Below are 22862 nucleotides of genomic sequence, written 5' to 3' on the forward strand. Positions count from 1 at the left end.
TTTCTCCACCCTCCATACCAAATACTTTAACCCATTTCATACCGGCAAAATGGACATAGAATTTTATAGCAACAAAAAATAATTTAAGATTTTTGTGTATAAATCAGGCTGTAGAGTGAGAATGAGCAGCTTTGATCCACTGATACAGTTGAAAAGAAGAGGCAAAACTACTATCCAGATCAGGGTAGCATATTTTGGTGTTATCTTTCTGGATGGTATATTATTTCCTTGCTATTTTCATGCCCTGAAATGATAATCACTGAAGAAATGGAAAGAAATATTAAAAAAACCCTGAACAGATGGAAATCATGCATTAAGTCCTTTAAAGAGGTATTAGAAATTATATTAGGAACATTAAAAACATCAAGTTAATTATCTATAACTGTAAGATAGAAAGAAATTATTAAGTGCAAAAAGACTCAAGCAGGCAAACGATAAAAAAATTATCCCAAACTTCTCAGATGAGTAAACTTCCCAGAACTTAAAGGAACAAGCCTGGATTTTGTTTGCTAGTCATATGCTTCTGTCTACAGATTCATGCAACACAAGACTTTTGAAAGAAAGCAATGCTCTCCTGAGTCAGATTAACACCCCATCTAATCCTGCTCCATCTTGGAAAGCAAGAAAATGAGGTTTAGAGACAGCATGAGAGCCAGCCTACTTTGCCCAGTCTGGTCCTGCCACAGTTCTGTGACACCTAGTAGTGTCACGTTAGAGAGTACAATGCTTCTCAGTCTTTTAAATATTTACATATGAAGCTCTTGGCAATTAACTTATTCCGTCTCTTCTGAATGCACTGACACAGTCTGTATACACAGATTTATTGCTTGCTCCTCCTCTCTAGAGATACGGGATCCATGAATACCTCAATAATGATGCAGAAATAATTTTTGCTGTTGAATACACATTCTTCCTCAAATTCTGGACTGAAAGCAGTATAGAGAAGAATGTTTAAATAGATTTCCACTCAGAGAAAAACATATTGTATGAACATTTTTTAATACATTTCCTTACTTCTGAACAGAGTGAGCATTCCTTGTGAATCTTCTTCTCATGTACTATCAATTTTTCTGAAGATACTCCCTTTTCTTGCCCCAAGAACGCCCAGCTGTGCCATCCCGTGAAAATGCAGTCATTTTTCAAGAGGTCAATACTCAATTTTAGCTTCTCAGTTACCTAGAAGAACTTCTAGTAGCTGTAATAGGTTGTGGTATTCCAGAAGGGACAGTCAGTCTGGTTTCACAAACTTTTACAACTTCTTGTAGACAGCAGTGCTGTTTGGATTGGCAAGTTTTACGTTCAGCCAGTAAGGGGTCACAATCAGTTGCACAATCCCAGGGTTACAAATCTCCCTCTGCTTGGCACTCCTTCCAACACCTTTTAAGAGCATATGGTGTTCCTCCCTCTTTCCATGCTCCTGTCTAGTCCTGTGTCTCTTTCAGAGACTGTCTCCATGCTCCTATTTCAAACCTAGTCTTTACCATCATTCTTTTTCCCCTTGTTTCCTTCTCCTCACATGTCCACTACACCATGCTTCCTCTTCTAACTGAAACCTTTAAAGAAGAATAAATTTTTCAACAGACATTACCAACACTGATAAAAAAGAACAAAACCAACCATCATAAGGGCAATTTCCCTTTGTGGAGCTTACAGAGCATGCCAGAATCGTGCAGGAAAACAACTGTCCTGGAAGACGGGATCCCCAACCTCAGGAGATGCACTGATGCTTCCCAGCCTATTTTCAGGTTCCAAGCTCCACTGAAAAATCCTGTGGCATCACCACAACTGGAAGGCAATGCCAGGGACTCGTGCTTCAAATTAGCAAATGGCCAGAGGAGTACATGCACACGTACACACTGCAAGCACATTTGCTGAGTACGTAACAATTTGCTCAGAACTGCCCATCCCTGCCCCAAAATGTGTACGCAACAGCTAAACTGCTGAGACAGTTTTTTTATGATGTTATAGATGATATATGGTATATCATCCTATACTACATATAGCTAAAATTATTTTTCTGGGAAAAAAATGCAGCTGCAATAAATTAATACATTTTATTTAAAAGGCTGAAGGTTGGCAAAACTGCATGAAATTAAATCCAAATGTGCATGAATGAAGGTGTTTGGTACCATCAGCAGTAAAACTGCTGCTCCTGGCTGTGTGAATAGCAAAAATCATTTCAAGTCAGGTAAATTTTCAGACCTTGAATCAGTTGGGTATTTGAAAAAGTGCATGTTCCTTGTGTACAGTACTGCCCTTAATACATTTTCTCCTTCATTGTAAAAGGAGCCAAATGAGACTGTTCTCTATTCTAATCCTTTTCAGTATTGAAAAACACCAGCATGTAGCAGACCTGTAAAGAATATGTATAAATAAATCATCAGCAATCTCAATTAGGTAAGAACTCAGTGACCTCTGTTAATTTTCTACAAGAGACAAATTTATTTTGTGTTTATCTGTGTATGAAACATGAATGACATATGAAATCCTTCCAACAAAGTTATTTTGATGAAAAGAAGGAAGGACAAGAAAGAAATCTTCAGTAATAAACATGTGAAAGCAAATTCAGAAATTTTCAATGTCAGTGGGAAGGAAAAGACATATAGCTCTGCAGCTGCTTCACAGACCATTTGGTAAACCTCCAGCAGGTTAAACAAACACACAGGGAAGCCTGTAAATGATACAGCAACTGGAGCCTCTCATCAAACATGAAAATCAGCAAATGACTTTGCAGATACAATAAACACCTCAAGTGCAGAAAAGCTTACTAGCCTGTGATCTGCATTTCACAGGTCAGAACGTTTGCTTCTGCTCGGAAATCACCCAAGATCGTTACCATAATAACTGTGACTGCAGAGGTTACAGCTAATGGATTTCTAAATGCTTAAAATCTCTTCAGTGGCATTTTGTGCTGATTTTTAAAAGTACATACTAAAAGTAAGTGTCTATGAGAAAAATGCAAATTGAGGGAAAAAAGTGCTTTCGTAGACACATATTTGAATTTCTTAACCAGGCTTTTACTGATACATGTTTTATTTTCAAGTCTTACTTCTGCAATGAATTCTTTTTTCTTACCATGAGAACTATGAAAAAAGCTGGGGATGTTTTTGACAGGTTTTCTCAGGCAAATCATGCTCTTACTCTGCAAAACCACTTAGCCAATGAAGACTATTTCACATTTTGATGGGGATGAAGGATTAGGTAATGTCACAGTGCTGCATCTGTGACATCAGAGTGCTTCTAAAATCTGAGGGAAGCTGAAGTTAAAGGCAAGGCAGGTTTCTTTTGAGAAGGATGAAAAAAATGACTGAAGACTGTACAAGTCAGGCAACATTGCTTGAGAAGGTGGCTGCACTGTAGCAAATGATGCAAGGGGGTCTGCCGATGTTAGGAGCACTCTGACAAAAAATAACGGGATTGTTTAAATCTTCAGCAGTTTTACTCAGCAGAGGAGCCTGGAGGAATTGGACCAAGTTAACTGAGGCATGGGAACAGATCCTTTTGAACACTCCCCGTCTTGCCAATGCCATATTAATGACGACGGAAAACAAAACTGGCTCAGGAGCAGTGTTTGCACACAGGTAAACACATACCCCCAGGGACGCATCATCCGTCTGTCACATCTGTCAGTCCCTGGCGCAGATGTTAAGAGCTGAGCTACAGGAATAACCTGGGAGCCATCTCCCTCCTGAGCAGTGTCACTTAATGGAACTTAGATCCCAGGATCACTTCAGAAGTCTAATTTTTTTTTAATCAATGTGGATTTTTTTTTTTTAGAAACCCTTTTATCTCTCCATCTTACTTTCCAGATTTCTCACTTTTTTATGAGATTATATTGCAACAGAAAATTAATGCACTCCATCTATGCAGTACAGAACTTTTCCTCATTTAAACTGAGGCACAGCACACATGATCTTAAATTCAGTTAATACAATTCTATATTGGCAACTCAGTGACATCGTAACTTGATCACATGTTCTGGCTTTAATTTAACCGAATTCTGGAATTTTTGGGTTTTCATATATATACACATATACAGATATATATAAATTCCATTACTTTCTTATTTCTTCACAACCTCTGCTTGCTTTCTGATAGTAATTTTCTGATATTATTTTTATTTAAACAGACGTTTCCAGACGTTACAAAAGCCCAAGAATCACAGTGAAGAAAGAAGAAGGGTCTTTAAAATTCTTCAGCTTCCACTTGACCTACATTTGAGTTCATCAGCTGTGGGCAGTAGACAAACCCCTCAGGAAAGCCAGATTTGATGCAGCTTGAGACAGAATATGAGCATTTGCTGCACAGCAGGCTGTGGGCCAGGGAGGGGAAAAAAAGGCATACCTCTGTATTTTTGTAAACAGCTCCTCTGTGTTCAGAGCCATGGACTGGATGAAATCTGCCTTACTGCTTTCTAATGACATTTACATTGTGTATTTAAATATTTCAGAGCCTGAAAATTCCCAGGATGTTAATTATTGGTTTTATTACAATAACTTAGTATTTCATAGCTTCTCTTAGGAATATTTTGTGTCCTAAGCAATTACTGAGGACACTACATCACACAGCAATTACTTTTTTAGTATCAGCTCTGTAAATATTATCTTTTCAAGGCATTTTAAGCTTCTTTGATTTGCATGTGATCCCTTCTAGCTAAGCAGTTCAAAATTCAGCCTACCCTAAAATTATGTTTGTTTAACATTTTATTTTTGCGTTAAAATCCTGTTACCAAGCTCCCCCCAAACAAGGCTGCAAACCATCTACTGACTGCAATTCCAGTTCTTGTGCCACTGCAGAGGATGTGCTCAGGGCTGTACATTCACTCTATTTTCCCTCCAGTTGGATGGCTACCCTTGCTTTTGACATCAAACACTGTGCTGAAATAAGAATCCTGTATTACAGCATGCTTCAAAGAATCAGGTAGTGTGGAAAGAAAGTGCAGTATTTACACATGTACAAAGGAACTGAAAGATCTAGTTGCTTTAATTTCAGACTTTAAAGTCTTCACAGTTTTCCTTCAGAGCACAGTGACCTATTTTAATAACTGACCTGTTAGTACCTCCCTGCAGCCATGTACAAAACTTGCACCTGACAGATAATAATAATAAAAAAACTGATTAGAGAGGAAAAGAGGCTCCTGTTATTGGAGAAAACCTCAAAAGAATGATTTAAACATCTAGGTTTGGTCTTTTCCTGCTTGCCTCTGCAAAGGTTTGCATGCACTCACCCCATAAATGCAGATAATTTGCCTGTTCAGCAGATTCGTTATCACTGTGGAGTAGAAGGTGGCTGGAATGAGACTTGGGAAGGTTCCTGCAGGTCCCAGAGGCAGGCAGAGCTGGAGCACAAGGGTTACACGGGAGGTGAAACAACAGTGGCTTGGACACCATGGTGAGGACCAGACTTCAAGGGTGTTCTGCTAGGTGTGTTGAGCAGGGCAGAAGACAGGCAGCTGTGTTATTCTCCTGCCTCAGACAACAGGAAAACTCCTCTCTTTGAGGAAATATTTCCTCTACTCTGTTATTTGGTGCCCGTTTTCTGAACAAGAATTTACTTAGGAAAGACACAGCTCACAACTGCAATCGTCCTAAGCCAAACAAAATCTCTCAATTCACAGATGATTCAAATAGCTCTCCCAGTGTATAGTTCACACTATAGCTCTTCTGAGCCCTTGACTACTTCACACAACGAGACAGAAGTCTGAGACAGTGCACATGTCTAGGTCAGTAGACAGAAGAAGGAAGAAGTATGGATTTTTAATTTTTAAAAAATGTAACACCAACTAGATTGAGCACAGATTCACTTTTCCCAAAAATCAAAACAAAAATGAAACACTGAGAAGCTGGAACATTTTACCTCAAAAAAACTGTGGTGTTTTTTAGTTTTTGGTTTTTTTTTTTTTTTTTTTTTTTTTGAGTAATGGTAAGTTTTAAGAGTCAATAAAAATATGGACTAAAAGCAAAATGAAACTTTTTTTGCAGAATCTATGAAATACTTTCTTATATTATTATAATCAGTCTTGAATTTATGGTGTCTTATTCTCACTTCACAAAGCAATAATTTTTATTCTTGTGACAGGTCACTTCATTCCCCTCCATGCCCCCAGTTTTCAGTAAGTGAAAACAAAGAAATAGATGCATAAAATGAACAGTCTGCACATCATTACTGTTGACTGATTTACCTAAGCTGTTAAAACAGATAAGAGGGCATTGGTTTTAGTCTGGAAATCATGGGAACAGCTCTTCAGCCTGTCCATATTCAGGACAGCACAGGGACATGCTTATCTTGAAGTAAATGTTAAGGTCTCCTTGACTTCAAAGTGCCTCTTTAACAGTGCCATCAGCTCTTGACATTGTATCAGTGCCACAGGAATAGCTGATGTGCTTTTTAAAGCTCCTGCAGGAATAAGCAATCCCAGGAACGACACTTTTGGCTCACCTGCTACTGAGCCAACACTTCCCTTGGTTGGGCACTGCCTGGAACCTTGGCAAACCAGGAAACCTCAGCCCAGAACTCAAGGGAACTATGGCCATCTAAACCTAGGGATTCAAGAGGCTGCCTATCCAATACCTTAATTTTAAATTACAGTTGTTTTTAACTGCATCTATGATTGTGAGGGAAGGGTCTAACCCATGACTGCTGAAACACATTGTTTTCATTGATGTGCCTTAACACTAGTCCTGGCAGTTTCTCCAGTGGAGCTTGGAACCTGAGCACAACATACTCGCTCCCTTGGCTTCCTTAAGGACACGGCAGCAATAAGGGTTCATTATATTCTGCTTGACAGTCTAAATTTAAATATTTAGAGGGGAAAATCTGTCTGCTTCTGACTGCAAGCTGCTTCTCATGCTAGCATTACCTCAAGTCTTACTTTTAAGTTAAGAAATTCTGACTGGGAAGCTACGTAACGTTTCAAACAATCATGTATATATAACTGTAACTAAACACCTACACATATGCAGAATAAAGTCCATGTTTCAAACTGCATTATATTAACGCATATAATTTGAATTAACTATTATTTCAGCAATTCTGTAAATCCCTTTGAAAGGATCTGTTGCTTGTTGATTTTGCACCATGTGAAGACATGGTAAATATGACATGTAGTCTCACCACATGAATTATGCATTCTGCATCTCAAATAAGCAGGTTCTGCTCCAGGGAGATGCTTAATCCATTCCTTCCTTCTGGGGATGAAAGAAATTAAACTCAGTGCACTGATCTCACAGTATGTGCTCATTTGACTTTAATTATAAAATGATTATTTCAACATTTTTTCCTGTAAAATAAACCAAGCCTGAGCTCCATGTAACCTCTACAGAATTACATTACTTCTCTGTGCAGTCAGTCAGTGCTCATCAATACTGCTCTTTCAATACAGTTTCACATGGAAGGATAAAGCCCACCTCTAGAGGTTTGCAGCTGGTATAGTAGTTTCAGGCCTCGCAGCAACAAAAGCTTGCCTTTTTGATAGCTGCCAAAAGGATGGAGCAGTGAAATCCTTTAAAGTGAATTCAAATGTCATGAGAAGGAACTTTCACCAGACACAGGGAGATGCCACGATCCCATTACCAAGCCGGAAGATTTACATCTCACATTCTGTGTATTTTCTCTAGTATTTTTTTTTTCACAGACTGTTCAAACCTGTGCAAAACTCTGCATACAATCATTTACCTAGTTAAAAGCCAGAAGTTTTCCCTTGCCTAATTCAATAGGCAGAGCATTCCTTGGGAATAGAACATCTGCTGTCCATGTCTTAGGAATGACAGAGCATCAAGTGGAATAGACAGCTGTACTGTCAAAGGTACTTCCATGCTTCAAGCTTGAAAAACTAGCAGTTCAGAAATGTGATGTGTTATCAGGCATACCATCTGGGGGAATAGAAATGAATACTTTCCATACAGGATAAGATCTCCATGTGAGGATTACTGACAGTAACTCCAGCTGACATGTTCCCACCCAGGTCCAGCAGAATTTACTGGGTTCACTGCACCACACCTTCCAACTCAAAAGCTATTTGGAGCTGACCTACATAATGTCAGAAGGGTGATCCTGCTCCCAAGCAAAAGCAGCTGTTCTGCTTCTGGTCTTGTACTAATTAACGCTACTAGTTAATAGTGAACCTCCTATGGCCAAACAAAGCTGGCTAGCTGGGATGCTTCTGTACCTCTGCCAAGCCTAATCCATAATGTGAATAAAATGCTCACACACAAGTGAGAATAGAAGCTATTCACAAGGTGCTATCTCACATACAAAACATGGCGTCAAGTGATATAAACGTTTATAGACTATTTTCAAAAACTTCAGCCAACTCCTAAATGTTCAAGTTAATTCTCAAAATAATGCTTAGTTGTGCAACTCCTTTTGTGTATCTAAACCCACAATATACATTGTGTTACAATAAGAATTTGCTAAGGCATGAAGAATTTTAAATATAATTTTTTTAAATATCCAACCAGCTCAATCTTATTTATTCTTTGGAGGTCCTAAGGTCTAGAGATAGAACAAAGCATTCAGATAAATGTCATCACTATATTAAAAGCTGAAGAATATACATAAGCATAGATCAGCTGTTTTCAGAACACCTGAAATACAGCAAAGCACATCTCAAACACTTGTATTATCTCCCAGAATTAATTGTGACTTATGCAAAGCACACAGTAAAAGTTTATACACAGTGCTCTCAAAAACTCCCAAATGTGCATAAAAATTGTAAAAAAATCAAAATAAATGGTCATTAGTCAAGACAACTATTACTCTACACTTGAAATTCCTAATCCTATCAGATATTCTGAAGAAAATTTGTACCAGTACATTTTCATCAAACTTTCTCTTTAAAGAACACAAGCGAAAATCATCAGGATTTCTCAAAATGTCATGTGAAACCACAAACTTCAGCCTGTTCTCAGACCTTAGCTTAAATGTTTTATAAATACAGTAACGACACTATAAATGATAACTACTAAGATCACAGCAAAAACCTCAAAAGGTGAATACTTTCAAGGCCATAAATATTACTGACCTATGAGCTACAGCATTACCTGAAAAGCACCATATGGAGGTCTTCATTCACTCTGAAGAACAATGAATATCAATTTGTATTGACTTGTATAAAAAAGACCTGGTTGATGTTTGTATAATTAAATACTTTCTTAGACGAATAACTGCACACTGGATGCTGTACTTGTGTCTTTTCACAATGGTTATGATCTTTATGATTCTACCATAAAAATAATGATTTTTAAATCCCTATGGTGTTTTCAAGAATGAACACAAATGTTCATTATAAGCAATACTAAATAAGGCAGCTTGCTCTCTCTCATGCATAGAAACATGCACACAGAGCATGTACAAAATGTCCTTTGGCTGTTCACTACAGCTGTTGGGATGAAATCTGAGCCTAGCAGTGGCAAAGGTCTGAGCTCCGTCCTCCATCCACAGACTCTCTGTGGGCTGTGTGTCTTTGTTCAATAATGAAGCCACTTAGCACAGGCAATATTAACCATTAGAGGGTGGGTGACATGACCTCACATCTTCTGCTTTCCATTACAATGCATCTTTCCTTCGAGTCAGAGGTTACTGTGCTTGAGGTGAGAACGGTAACATCAGTAATTCCACCTGAGTGCACCCTTGGCCAGTGTTCATTTGTTTTCATTGAAAGGTCTCTACAATACTACTTGAGGTGAAAATCCCTTTAGATTGCTGCGTAATATGTATGTCAAACTTGTACGTATATCAGACTTGTCTGAAGTAATTAAAAGAGACACAGGTGGAAAGATCACTTTAACTAACCATTGATCTAATGGTCCAGCTTTGTGCGATGCAATGACACAAAAGACAAGGATGGACAAGTATTTCTGCATGTGGCAGAAAATCACATGAAGACAAGAACTCTGGCAGAGTGTTTCTCTGTTAGACTTCTGAGCCTTGCTGATGAGTAGTGGAAAACATGAGCTAATTTCCCTCTAGTATCGAAACCAGATAGCAAAGAACAGATTTCAGAGGGCCTGAAAATGTATGAGCCTCTGATGAAAAGGTGGTTGTGCTCAGTGTCTCAAATCTGCTGCGAAAGACAGAGATATGGGGATATTCTTCACAGCAAAAGCTTGAGGCAACCTAACCGTGGAAACTTCTTACAGCTCTCTTGGAACCTTCCTTATACAGTTGCTTGATAGCAACTGTCATACATTTGCTTTTTATAACTAGTTGAATTTTGATTAGTATTACCTTGCTGTTTGAAAACAAGTTAGGTGTTACAAAAAGCAAAGCAAGTCTTACCTGGAATACTCTGTCTCCTCACAGACAGTGCTCCATCAGGTGCCTTTGCCTGGTTTGCAGATTTTGTGTAAGGACTCTCATCTAAACAGAAACAAGCAACACCTCCAGTTACTGTTAAATATAATGTTAAATCCAACATTTTTTTATCCAGATACTGTATGAACCAGCAGAGCAGATCACAAGAGATGCTGTGAGCCAGATGAAGATGGGTATTTCTAAATGCTGAGTCAGTGCTCAATGTCATGTTTAGGCTCGATGACAAAAGCTCTGAATAGGAGAGCTGAAAAGGATGTGCCAAAACTCAGATTGGAGGTAACACATATTGATGACAGGGCTGATACACAAAGGCTTTTTCAGGTTTAACATAATGATAGAAATTGTCCTTTTCTCGTGTTTAGAAGCTTCGTGTGTCAAAGACTTGAATGGCAGAGGCACTGTCCCTGTTCAGGAGTAAAAGGCTTCCAGAAGCTTTTGAATATTCTGTCTGGGAAGATGCACTCCTTTTCCTTTAGGATCTGTCAGTGGGTGATTCCTTTTCCTTTGTAACAACTGATTGGGGAAAACATCAGAAAGCTGCTGCCAAACAGGCCAGGCACACTTGTGCCTCAAGAACAGCACTGTACCTGTCTGTGTCTAAACAGGAAGCTATGTGGAACACCTATGATCAACTTCAGTGCATAAAAGACCACTAATAGTGGGATGAGCAGATGAGTCACCAATTAGAGACGGCATTAGGCAGAAAGTGAGTCACATCTACATCCCTCTTAAGAGCAGAATGATGGTAAGGAAAAAAATCAACTATATGGTTGCTTTGAAAAGGACAAGCTATAAGTGCAGGGAAGAAATGTGAATAAAAGAAGAAATAGTATATGCATTTTATAATTTCAATCAAAAGAAGACTCAGAAGAAATCAGGCTTCTGCCTTGCCCTCCCCTTAATTGAGTGCTCAAAGACTTTAAAGTGTCACAAATCTTTCTGTTTGAATATTTTCCTTCAGATTGCAAATGACTGATGCATTTATAGCATGTGCATGAATACATGCTTAAATACTGATCAATGAGTAGAGGAATCAAAGACTACATTATCTCTTATAGCATCCTCAGATCAAACAGAACCATATAAACTTTTTCTGGAGAACCATCTTTTCAGCTGGCACTCTTGACAGTATAATCCTTCTTTGCTGATTGCACTCTTTACATCTGGCGAGGTCTCAAACTCCTTTAGAAACTTGAATCAAAGACAGCAGTCTGTTTTTATACCAGTGAGATAAGGGTTTGGTCAGCATAATTTAATTTAAAATCAGGTCTCAAAGAAGTGACTGAAAGAGCTGGTTATCCTCTAGAACCAGAACTTCTGTAATGAAGTCTGCTACCGTTAGGCAGTTGCAACAACAAAAAGCTTAAATTGGTTAAAAAGGAAAAAAAAAAAAAAAGGAAAAGGCAAAATAATTATTTATAGCCATGAACCTTGATGAAAATACAGCAACTAGTGAAGAACACGTATTGGTAAAATAGCACAACAGCCAATATAAGTGTGTTTTCTACAGTAAAATGAACTGCAATTGTTTTAGGACTACAATGTTACAAGTGGAAGATTTACAGGCTTGATTATGCTACATGCTAGTACAAACACCAGGAAAATAAAGCTGCCAGATACAGGAAATAGAGAAGCATGGAAAAAATATTAACATGCATCTAGGTACATAATTTAAGAAAAAGATATGTAAAGCCATATCCTTCCATTTGAGGTAAGTTGATAAGCTAATATTATTGCATATGCAGAATATACACCCCCCCATTAAAGAAAAAAATATAGTAAGACTGAACTAAAGCTTCAGAAAGAAGTAGCATTTATATTTTTTTCTTTCACAGCAGAAGCACCACTGAGCTTGAACTCAAGGCTGAAGACAAAGAAAGTGAACATGTGGCTTAAATGTCCTACCCATTACTACTTAGTTGCAGCTGCTGAACATGACAGCAGATAGTGTGAGTCACACACATTTTTCTATGAAAAAGTGGGCAGGAAACAATACAATTTCTGATGGATAGTGATGACTTCTGGGCTCTATTTGACTATATGCTGTACCTAGGAAAAATCTATTTGCAGAACAAAACAGTTCTCTCCAAGTCAGACTTCTTACATGCAAATTATTGTCATCAGATTGAGGGAGAGGAGAAAAGGAAAGAAGAATTTTCACTACTAGACTTTTTACACTGAATCATTGTCATGGAGCTAATAAGTAAATCTGCACTCTCATGCTGGATGACTTTCCCAATATTGCACTGGACCTGTGGTTATTCTGAGTTCAGGACAAGTCTGCAAATCTTTCTGGTTAACAACACCAATGAGAGGAGGGGACTGCACATTCAAATACTTACTAGGGAGCCTGAGCAAAAATGCTTCCTACATAATAACTGGTAGTTGTGAAAGTAACTAAGACTACACAGGTGAGTAAGCTAGTATTTTAATTGAAGCCTATTATAACTGAAAGTTTATATGTGATGGGTACTGTAGGCATGACATTGCATTACATTTCTTAATCAGCTCACATATTCTTGTAGCAAAACATAGGGCCCAAAAAGTTTCTTCGTAAACTTCTGAAACCCCATAAATGCAAAATATACCCTATTTTTATTGGGAAAGAACAACGAGCCATCGGTGGACTTGTAAGCTGTTCTCAGGACTGGAAAGAATTTTCTTCCAATGCCCTTTTAACAGTAAAATCAGATGGAAACATAACTAGAAATAGGTATGAAGGACTCCAAGAAGCAAAGGACAACAAACACAACCAACCATACAAAGAGTTCCTATTGAGTCTTACTGAGATGCTTAACTGAGACAGGAAAGAGCAAAATAAATATGAGACAAATGCAGAAATACATGTCACCCTAAAGAAGCTAGAGAGACAAGGAAGTCCTGAGAGCCCTGAAATGTCAGACACCATTCATGGTGCCCCAAATGAAAAAATCTGTTTGTACATACTAACAAAGTTGCATGAGCAGCCACAAGAATTTATCATCAAATTAAAATTTCTTGATGCTTTTATCCAGTCTGTAGCTAGCAAAGAGTGTCTTAAAAATGCAAAAATGTCTTATGACAACACTGCCTAGGGGGATTTGTAGCAGAGTTTTGTATTACCAGCAATGATAGACTTGGAGATGAAACTCAATTCAGCAAGCCAACACACAGAAAAAGCAAAGGGGCAAAAGGATATGAAGCATTCCCCACCCCCAAACAGGAGATAACTCAGTATCAGGAAAAACTGTGATGTATTTTAAGACACCACAAAGTAGAGGGAGAAACAGGCTAGATTCAGAAGCACAAATCTCACCTGTTTACACCCCTAATAGTAACATATCATCAGCAGGCAGCGAGCCACAGTCCATAAGGAACTCACAGGCCAACCTGCACCGCCCAAAGCACAGCAATGCCTTCCCCTGGACACACAGCTGCAAACCCTGCCACTGGGCACAGACAAGCTTCTGAAGGAATGCTCCACAGGTGGCCACATTCCCTACCAGCTTAGCTACACACATCCACTTGTGCGGCTGCTTTTGATACACTGCTGGCTTTTTTTCCCCTCGTAATTCTCTCAGGCTAAAAAAATCAGACAACTCAGAGTAAACAATTTCAGGTAGTCAGTAGGTGGTACAAAGGTGTTGGCTCTGCCAGCAGATCTCTTCACTCAGTGCCTACAGGAAACCAAACCTCTTACGCTTACAAGAGGCAGGGATCATTTCCACCAAATTCATACTCTGCATGTTTCTTACAGTTGTAAATGTGCAATGGTGAAAGATGTACACTGTGTTAATTCACTCCTTCTTGGCAGAACACAAGTGATAATCTCAGAGGTGACACCTTGCAGATTATTTGTATTCTTAACCAGCAAAACAAAATTACCTTTTTGTCTTCTCCTTTTACTCGTCCTCATGAAACAGTCCTGACCAGTAACAGGAGCTTACACATCATCCTTTCAAAGCCCTGTATACCATAAAATACTACAAAGATAATATTCAAGCAGACAGGCAAGTCCTACTGCTTACAGCTATTGCTGTAGGTTTATTGCCTTTTGCTTGTGTGGTAGATAAAGAGCTTTTTTTGCACTTGCCTTCCTATTTTTAACCTGATGGCATCTCTATCCTGTAACTGAATGATTCATTCTCTGAGTTAGGGACCATGCTGTGACCCATTTATATCATTCTGCATTGCTTTTAATATACAGGTGTGGGGTATCTGTCCAAGACTAACAGCACTAAAGGCTGTAAGAAAGAACAGAGGTGTAAGCCCAGAAAGATTACACATGTGTACAGATACATATCTGAAGTGCCTGGTACTGTGTCAGCAAAATGACCATACTGTAAGAAAGAACAGAGATGTAACCCCAGAAAGATTACACATGAAACAATTTTTACAGATACATATCTGAAGTGCCTGGTACTGTGTCAGCAAAATGACCATATAAAATCATTAGATATTTGCTGTATTTAGTTAATCTCCTTTGAAGGATACCAACTGGAGGCACATAAGAGGGAATAAAAGGACAGCCTGAAGACACTTCCTCAACACTCAAGTCTAGACATTCAGTGTTCAGGCAGTTTATGACCACTGAACCATTCTCGTGTCTCTCTTGGGGGCTGTGAAAGCTATTGACACAAGATGTTGTTTACAGATGTGGTAAAGGCTAAGGGCACTCCCTCCTTCAAGTCTTCAAAAGGGGTTAGAGGACGTTTTCTTCACTGCTGCTGCCACACATGTCCGTGTGATAACTGCTGAACACAGTACCTGTGTCCAAATCCTGTGCAGCACCAGGTGGCCCCTGAAGGTGACTAAGCACAGCTACATCCTGTTTCATACGAAGGGGAAGCTTCTTCCCACCCCACTGGGAACAGCTCCTGAACAACTCTGAGGCTCTCACTTTGCCCCTTCTAAATGGCCCTCTAAATGTGAAGTTACTTCACTTGTTCTCAGCTCTATGTCACCATTTGTACCTGCTTTTCTACTGCAAAACCTGCATTAGAGGGAGCAGGTGAATAATGTGGCATCAAGTTTGTACATGAGGAATATCAAACACAGGGATTTTCTAATATTTAGGAGCCTGAAAGCTGTACTAAATTTTTTCAACATTAGATGTGAAAGCATTATGAAGGAGAACAGAGTTTCCATCTTTCAGTTCTTCATTTTCCATTCTTTGATGGATTTACTTATGTCTCACCACAGAACAAGCCACTATTTGGCCAAGGAAAAACTGAATTTAAATCATTTTAGAGCTTAACCACGTAGGTCCCAAGTAGACTTCCCAACCCAAACAAGTCTGAGGTGCTCTCAAATGTCCCCCACTGTGAAGAATCTCCAACCAGAGTCCCAAGACCCCTCAAAGAAGCACACGACATTTTCAGCTGGCTAACCTCCACCTGTCTCAGTGTACAGGAGTAAGATCAACTTCATGTGCTGGTGTTTGCACTGTCTGGGACAGCATGCACCTCAGACAAGTAGAGAATCACACACCTCTACAGACACAGAGACTGGCAACACCACAAATTGCCATGAGGATTGGTTGCAACTGAGAGAACATCCCTCAGATTAATTCCACAAAAAATAAAAGCACCAGAGTCCCAGTTGTTACTTCTCACATTCCTAGATCTGAAATATTCCATTCACTGAAATTCGTTGTTCCTTAACTTTATAATGAAGATAATTTTTCACAAAAAACAACAAATTTTTATGAATCCTGCCAGTACAGCACAAAATACAGTAAGTTCTCATACTTCCTATATCTGAAACTTACCTTGAATTTTATCTTTAAATAGCATAAAGAAGCTCAACGTTATCTAAAAGCATATTTTCTTTGCACAATATCATACCAGTGACTGTAAATTCTGAGCTACAGCATTCTTCATTATCTCCAATGCTTGCAGCTAGAGGCTTTTACAGATAAAAATAAAGATGTATCCACTGATGCCTGTGGTTTATAGAAGCTCTGAAGTTGTGGAAGAGTTTTGGTAGAACTTTTAGGATCATTCCTACAGCAATTGACTCTCTTCTAAACTCAGACCTTTCTGTTATTCTGAAGTTGTGGAAGGCTTACAAAGAGTTTTGGTAGAACTTTTAGGATCGTTCCTGCAGCAACTGACTCTCTTCTAAACTCAGACCTTTCTGTTAAACATCTTCCCTTCTGTGAGAAAGCTGAAACACTATTTGGAGCAGGGACTTGAAGCCCAGTCTCACATTCACAGAGTACCCAAATTCCCAGCTATACAATCACTTAGTCTTGCTAGCTCACTCTGACAAAAGCAACAAAAAATATCTCATAGAATGTACTTTTCCTGGGAAAGTAGCATATTTTTGTAATGTTTCCTTTTAAATAATGCTGAAGTCTAGAGAAAAATTAACATCCTGGAATATTCATGGTTACTACAATGTCACTACAGCTGTGTCAGAGCACAAGGGACTATAAACTGTTGAAAAAGAGACACAATTATCTTAGCCTTTTCCACCAGATGTATAATGTACAGATTTTGGATGTATATGATTCAGGAAACAACAGAATGTCAACAATTTGCTTTGTCCATATGCTAACCCTATCAGATGTGTTATGGGAGCTCCAACTGTGAAATAAAGCATTAATTTCTCCTACTGGTACAGAGGGAGAGTAATTTTTCAAGTTCATTTTATAGCTGTGGCTTCAGTCACTTCCAATGAGACTTGACTTTTGAAATGGCAATGCTGCTCTTCAAAGTAGTGCTCAGATATATCCAATTTTTTTTAAGAATTGCATATAAAGTAGTCATTAATGGACGAGGCTCCAAGTAGGACAAATATGTATGTATTTATTCTTAATCCCTTCTCATCAAATTGTGTGCTCAGTGGGCTCGAGAGCAGTCTTTGTTAAGAAAACATAGGGTTTCAAAAGCTTCCATAAGTAACATTTGTTGGTGTGTGTGACATGAAAAAATTATGAGAAGAAAGAGTTAGCATAGCTCCTTTGGTAATTTTCTTTTCCATATTTAGCTGACACGTCTCTGATTTTCTCAGAAACTTAATTTTAACAGTTATACTACCAATGAATAACCGTGTTGTCTCTCTAAAGTGAAAATTTATTCAATTTTATTATGCTTTATGTAAATTTAATTCTCTTTTTTTTCTGAATTATATGGTTACTTATTACAGTAGCAGCTCAGTTTTAATCTAGAAGCAAGAGAAGTAGGGTACTGTAATTATGCATAACTGTGAATCCATTTCATATTGATATTTACAATACCTCAGCAAGCTTGACTGTTTGAAAAATTATCTGAATATCCTCCAAGTTTGCTTGTGCAAAGTTAATTTCCTATGCCGGTGCTTAGGCACCTGAATGGAAATGCTTGGTTTCCTAAATGACTAAGTATGCTGATCTCCTCTCAAAGCTATTTTGCTCATGAAAATTCAGAACCTTCCAAAACCATTTAAAACATGAGGATCTGCAGAAAGCTCAAAATGTGTCTCAAGAGATATTAGCATATGGTGAAATTCACTTCAGTGGATTATCTAATAAAGAAGTAATCCTATTTAAATAATACTCCAACCACAAACTACTTCAAATCTGATAAATGTCTTTTTGTTTATACAGCATCAAGCATTAAGCACAAATGCCATAAACCAGAATCATCACTGAATTGTTACATCATTTTAAAATTCAACTTGAGTTTCACTTTATTGTCTTGAGCTGGTGTTTATTGTTTATGGAAATAATACAGGCATCACATAAGTGATATGCATGAGGATTACCTAGAACAGCTAGAAACTGACGAGGTTGGTGTGTGGAAAACCTTGAAGAAACTGGGGATGTAAATTATTTTCTTTTCTGCGACAGTCTTGGGATTTTTCTGCACATACAACTCCTGCAGAAAACGTTATCCTAGAGGATGGGGCTATAAACCTTTCAATTTATAAGGAAATTCTTAAGTGACACAGATATCACTGACAGGAAGCATTTCCAGATATTCACGCTTCAATTTTATTCTGGACAGCCTGCTCCATAGGAAGGTTTTGTTGTCCTTGCACACATGTAGCGCTGATGTAATGCAGCATGCTGGCATTGTATCAAAGTGCCATTCATTAGCTTCTGGGGGAAAAAATATATTGAAAACTGTTTTCTTTACAAAGTTCTAATAATTAATAAATTCAATTACTTTAGCACTCATAAATGTTAAATCACCATCCCTCAAGAATATTTCAGCATTAATGCCACACTTCATAGAAAAACACTTTTATGAATAGCTATTAGCTTTAAAAATGCATCAGTTACCTTAGCATTATCTTTAATTTTCTACCCTGGGTTCAGCTGCCCATTCCCAGATGGGCTGGGGAGAGGGAGAAGAGGGGCCATGCCATATCCTGTGGCTCCTGGACAATGCCTGAAGCTACACCACCACGCTCCTGACTGCTGTGGCTGGCCACCACTGTGCCTCCTTTGACAAAAGGCAACTGGCATCCTGGCCAACAGCATTCCACTGTAAGGAATGTACTGCACAGTTCCACAATGTGTGGGATGATTTGTTGTTATATTTGTGGTTAAAATGCAACAGCAGAAATATATACTGGTCATCTGAGTTCTGCACGGCACCTCTACTGTCCCAGCAGATCTTAACAGCCATGTCCTTGTGCACCAGCTGTGCCTGTGCTCTTTCAGCCCAGGCTCAGTAGAGGCTTTCCTATGGCCTGACTGCTTGAAAGTTAGAAAGTAGAAGAGAGGAAGAGACATACCATCTTCTATGAGTGCAGAGCACAACACAGAGCAGATCAGGACCATCTGCCCAGGCTGCTGACATTGCAGCTGGCAGGGACTGGGGGAGGAGAGGATGTCAACTAGGAACTTCTCCAGTGCATGCCAGGGAAAGCAGCAGCTAGTTGCATGTGTGCAGGGGGAAGCCAGTGATATAGATTAATAGCTGAGTCAGTGAGGCTGTCATTCAAGTTGCATAAAAAATACTTAAAATATATTAAACTGTTTAGAAAACAGGTGTTTAGTTTGCTTCACGGAAAATAGGAGTAAGCAAAGTCACAAGACTCTCTTCAAAGAAGAGAAGTTAGAAATGGTATTTTTTTTTCTTGAGTTTAGTTATCCCATCTCAATTCTGGAGCTGTACTAATGCTATTTGCAGTAAATTATATAATGTATTTTTCAGCCTATTTGTGTCTGCAAGTGTCTCTGGTGATGACATCTTCACCTTCCTCTGGAAGCTGCTCCACAGGATGCATCAGGTCTCACAGCTGGAAAACAGTTCCTTCCATCAGTCTGCAATTTTCTTTCCTTGCTTTACCTGTCATTCTATTATTCCTAATAACATTCTTCCACTCTTCAGAAGATCTTATTAAGGCTATCTCTCATGTATTCTGTTCATTCCAGAAGCTACACAGATTACTGAGCCTACTGCTTTAGGCTCAGAGCCTACCAGCTCTTCTTACTGGGCATGACCTAGCACAAACACTGGCTGATCTTTCACCAAAGCACAGTGTACACACTGACTAGGATATTCATTTGGTGGAGTATCCCATTTAATTTTAAAGCAAGAATTTACACAAATTTAACTCTAGTGTTAAGAGTAAAGCATTAAGGACAGCATTAAGAGTAAAGCATGCTTTTCCATCTTTGTAATGTATACACTTGCAGCATTATAGTTATTTTTTTTTAATCCCACTAACAAGCTTTATTTGGTTCACAGAATAATTCTAACCTGTCACTAGGAGCTGCATAAACATTATACCAGTACCAGTGTACTTATACTGGCATGCCAGTGGGATTGTCCCTCTTACATACAGTCCAAATGGTGAGCATTAGTCCACACTGGCATGGCTCAGACTTAGTGAAAAACAGATCTTTCAGACTGCACTTCTTTCAAGAGTCAGGCCATAAACCTGGCACCTTCCTCATGGCCTTGTGAAATATTGTCCTACTTTCAGCCCCTACCCTGGAAGAGTTTACTCAATATATCCACAGAGACTGCGCAATAATTTAGACTAACTTCACTTGTCAGCAAAACTTCATTGTTTTTGGAAGATGTGACAGGTTTGAACACAGTGCAGAGTAAGATTCCTTCTAAATAAAGTGCTGTGTGCTTTTAGAAGTGGGAACAAAGCACAGCAACAAAAGAGATGTCAAGCCGACAAAACAATATATACATATTTGTCTTACTTAAAGCTCACATAAAGCCTAGGCCACCTTCTGTGCTCCAGACAGTATCTATCCATGCATGTAGTTCTTTACAGCAAGGCTTTTAACCTGTCAAACAATCTTTATTTGCCAGTGTCTCCTGGGTCCTATTTAATCTCAAAGCTTATTTAGGGCAAGCAGTTCACTGTCTGCAGTATTCCTCAAATTCTGTAAAATGGTAATTATTATATCTGCTTGCCCACATCTTTGCCTACATGCAACTTAGTCCATGTGTGGATCAGCTTTTTGCAATCCTGTGGAAAATACAGCAATAAAGAAATAGATAAAAATGAATGTATGGCATACATGAAAAATTATACCCCCATAACCTTCAAGAATTCAGACAAATAATTTTTAATCTTTCTATGCACAAATCTCCCAAGCCTTTTAAGTAGGATCCCTTCTCTTTCATGAATTCACAGCTGTACCTTCACAATGCCTTTGGCTCTGAATCTACCAGAAACAACAACAGCATTAACTTATTGCCAGCTACAACTACTGGAAGAATAAATATGGATTTAGTTTTTTCATACTGTGAAAGTTCTATTTAAACTTTTTCTCCCAACACTACAGTAATGGTGATGCAATTCTTACATCTTTCTGTGTATTGCCAGCATACTGCCAGCAATTTCAGATTTATCACGATATGAGTATGTGTGTGTGCATGCACGTTTAATTCTAACAATGCATTTACTAAATTAATAAAATTATTTCAAAATAGACAACAGAAAGTAACTGAAAATAACAAGAAATATCACATATTAAAAATAAGTTCAATCAACCTGATGCTGCTAAAGGACTCATTCTGCATGATATTTAAGGCAAAAGCTCAGACGTTCCAGACTGGCCATATAATGAAGGTCAAATTGTCTGCCCTTGTTTTGGCAGACCAACAGCATGATGAATGCCAGAGTCCAGATCACTCTGTCATGGCTAGCCTGTGCCTTGTCCAGGCTTTTGTAATGAAAGACTGAGGGAAACCAAGTGGATTTTAGGAGCCAGAGTAGAATATAACTATTAATAAGACATGGTGTGTAAGACTTCAGACCCAACGAAGTGCTAAATATATTAACACTTGCACACTGTTCAGGCTGTAGAACACATCTGTACTAAACCTCTGAAAAAACAAAGTTAAGGAAAATAGGCCACATAATTATTTCACAGACACACTATTCCCTATTTCCTTCTTGATCTGAAGTCTCTAAAAGGAGAGCCTGGTGCAGAATACAGTACACGTTAAAGTAAACTGCCATTGAGAAGGAAGGGAGAACATTCCTATGCATGCAAGGAGCAAAACGCTTTCAATTCCTTGCTGCAGCTTAACAATCCAGGCAACAACATCTTATTAACCACGCCAGGAAACAGACATATAACCAGCAGCAGTACTCTTATCAAGCAGGAAATACAACCACAGGCACAGCTGGAATTTTATTGACCAAATCAACAAGAAAACACAGGGGACAGTATCTGTATCAATAATGGGGGGACAATGTCTTACAGATGATAGCACAAGTTTGAGCTTTCAGGTATTTCAAGAAATAACTGGTATTTAAAAAAAAAAACCTAATTGAAGCTATGATTTCCATATTGCACAAAGCAAGTAGTTTGCTGCAGAGTCAAAGAGGTGAGTTGAACACACTCATTTAGACTGTAAGCAAAAGCAAGCCATTGAGACTCACAAGAATTGTTGATTAAGGCAGTGGCTTTTAACCTTTGTCTGTCAAGCCCGAAAAGATCATACACTACTGTGACACATCTCTTGAAAGCCCTTAAGAACAAATTACTCCTTTACTCTACTGCAATCTAGTTCTTAAAGTGTACAACACGACTAAGTACCTAAACAAAGAAAACGAAAGCCTTAAATACTAAAAGGCACCACCATCTTCCCTGAGAGCTTGAACAAAACAAGTTTCTGCCCTCCACAGCCAACACATTCTGACTTTCAGCTTTTACAGAAGCTCAAAGATATGCGTTGGTTTTAGCTGGCTGGAAATGTGAATGCTTCTGAAAACATTTCCAAACAGCAGTTAGGACTGTGGAACACGTACCGTTAACTCCTCTGATGGACAGTGCCAGCTCAATGTGCTTCCGGCTTCTCTAGTACATTCCTTGAGAGGAAAGCATGGAGGAGACTGCTGCTGGAGTGCGTGAGTATATAAGGGGGTGGGAGCATCAGCAGGGTGCAGAGGACAGAAGAGTACAGAAAGTACACGTTGGTAACAATGGGAAGAGACTAATCCCACATCTCAGTTCCTTCTTGACTGCCTCCCAAACTCCTGTAATAAATTATATTTTCCTTTGCTAACTACACAGTACAACTGAAACAACCTGTTTTGAAATCACACAGGTGTTAAAAGTCCTCGGCTTTGAGTTCCTACTCCTAATAGCAAAAGGC

General features: G+C 38.7%; 1 protein-coding gene across 10 annotated transcripts in view; it reads right to left on the reverse strand.

Annotated features, from left to right (window-relative positions):
* Positions 1-22862, reverse strand: part of GRIP1 (glutamate receptor interacting protein 1) — a 211495-nt gene that overhangs the window by 88519 nt on the left and 100114 nt on the right. For 9 of the 10 annotated variants that reach the window (XM_039704004.1, XM_039703999.1, XM_039704000.1 and 6 more), the window contains exon 2: positions 10279-10359. The exons of the other annotated variant lie outside the window; for it this stretch is intronic. In XM_039704004.1, coding sequence (XP_039559938.1) covers positions 10279-10359 — 81 coding nt within the window. The remainder of the gene's footprint in view (positions 1-10278; positions 10360-22862) is intronic. 10 annotated transcript variants of the gene reach the window in all.

The sequence above is a fragment of the Passer montanus genome, unplaced genomic scaffold, assembly GCF_014805655.1.
Source record: "Passer montanus isolate IOZ18808 unplaced genomic scaffold, ASM1480565v1 scaffold17, whole genome shotgun sequence".
In the NCBI taxonomy this organism is placed as follows: Eukaryota; Metazoa; Chordata; class Aves; order Passeriformes; family Passeridae; genus Passer; species Passer montanus.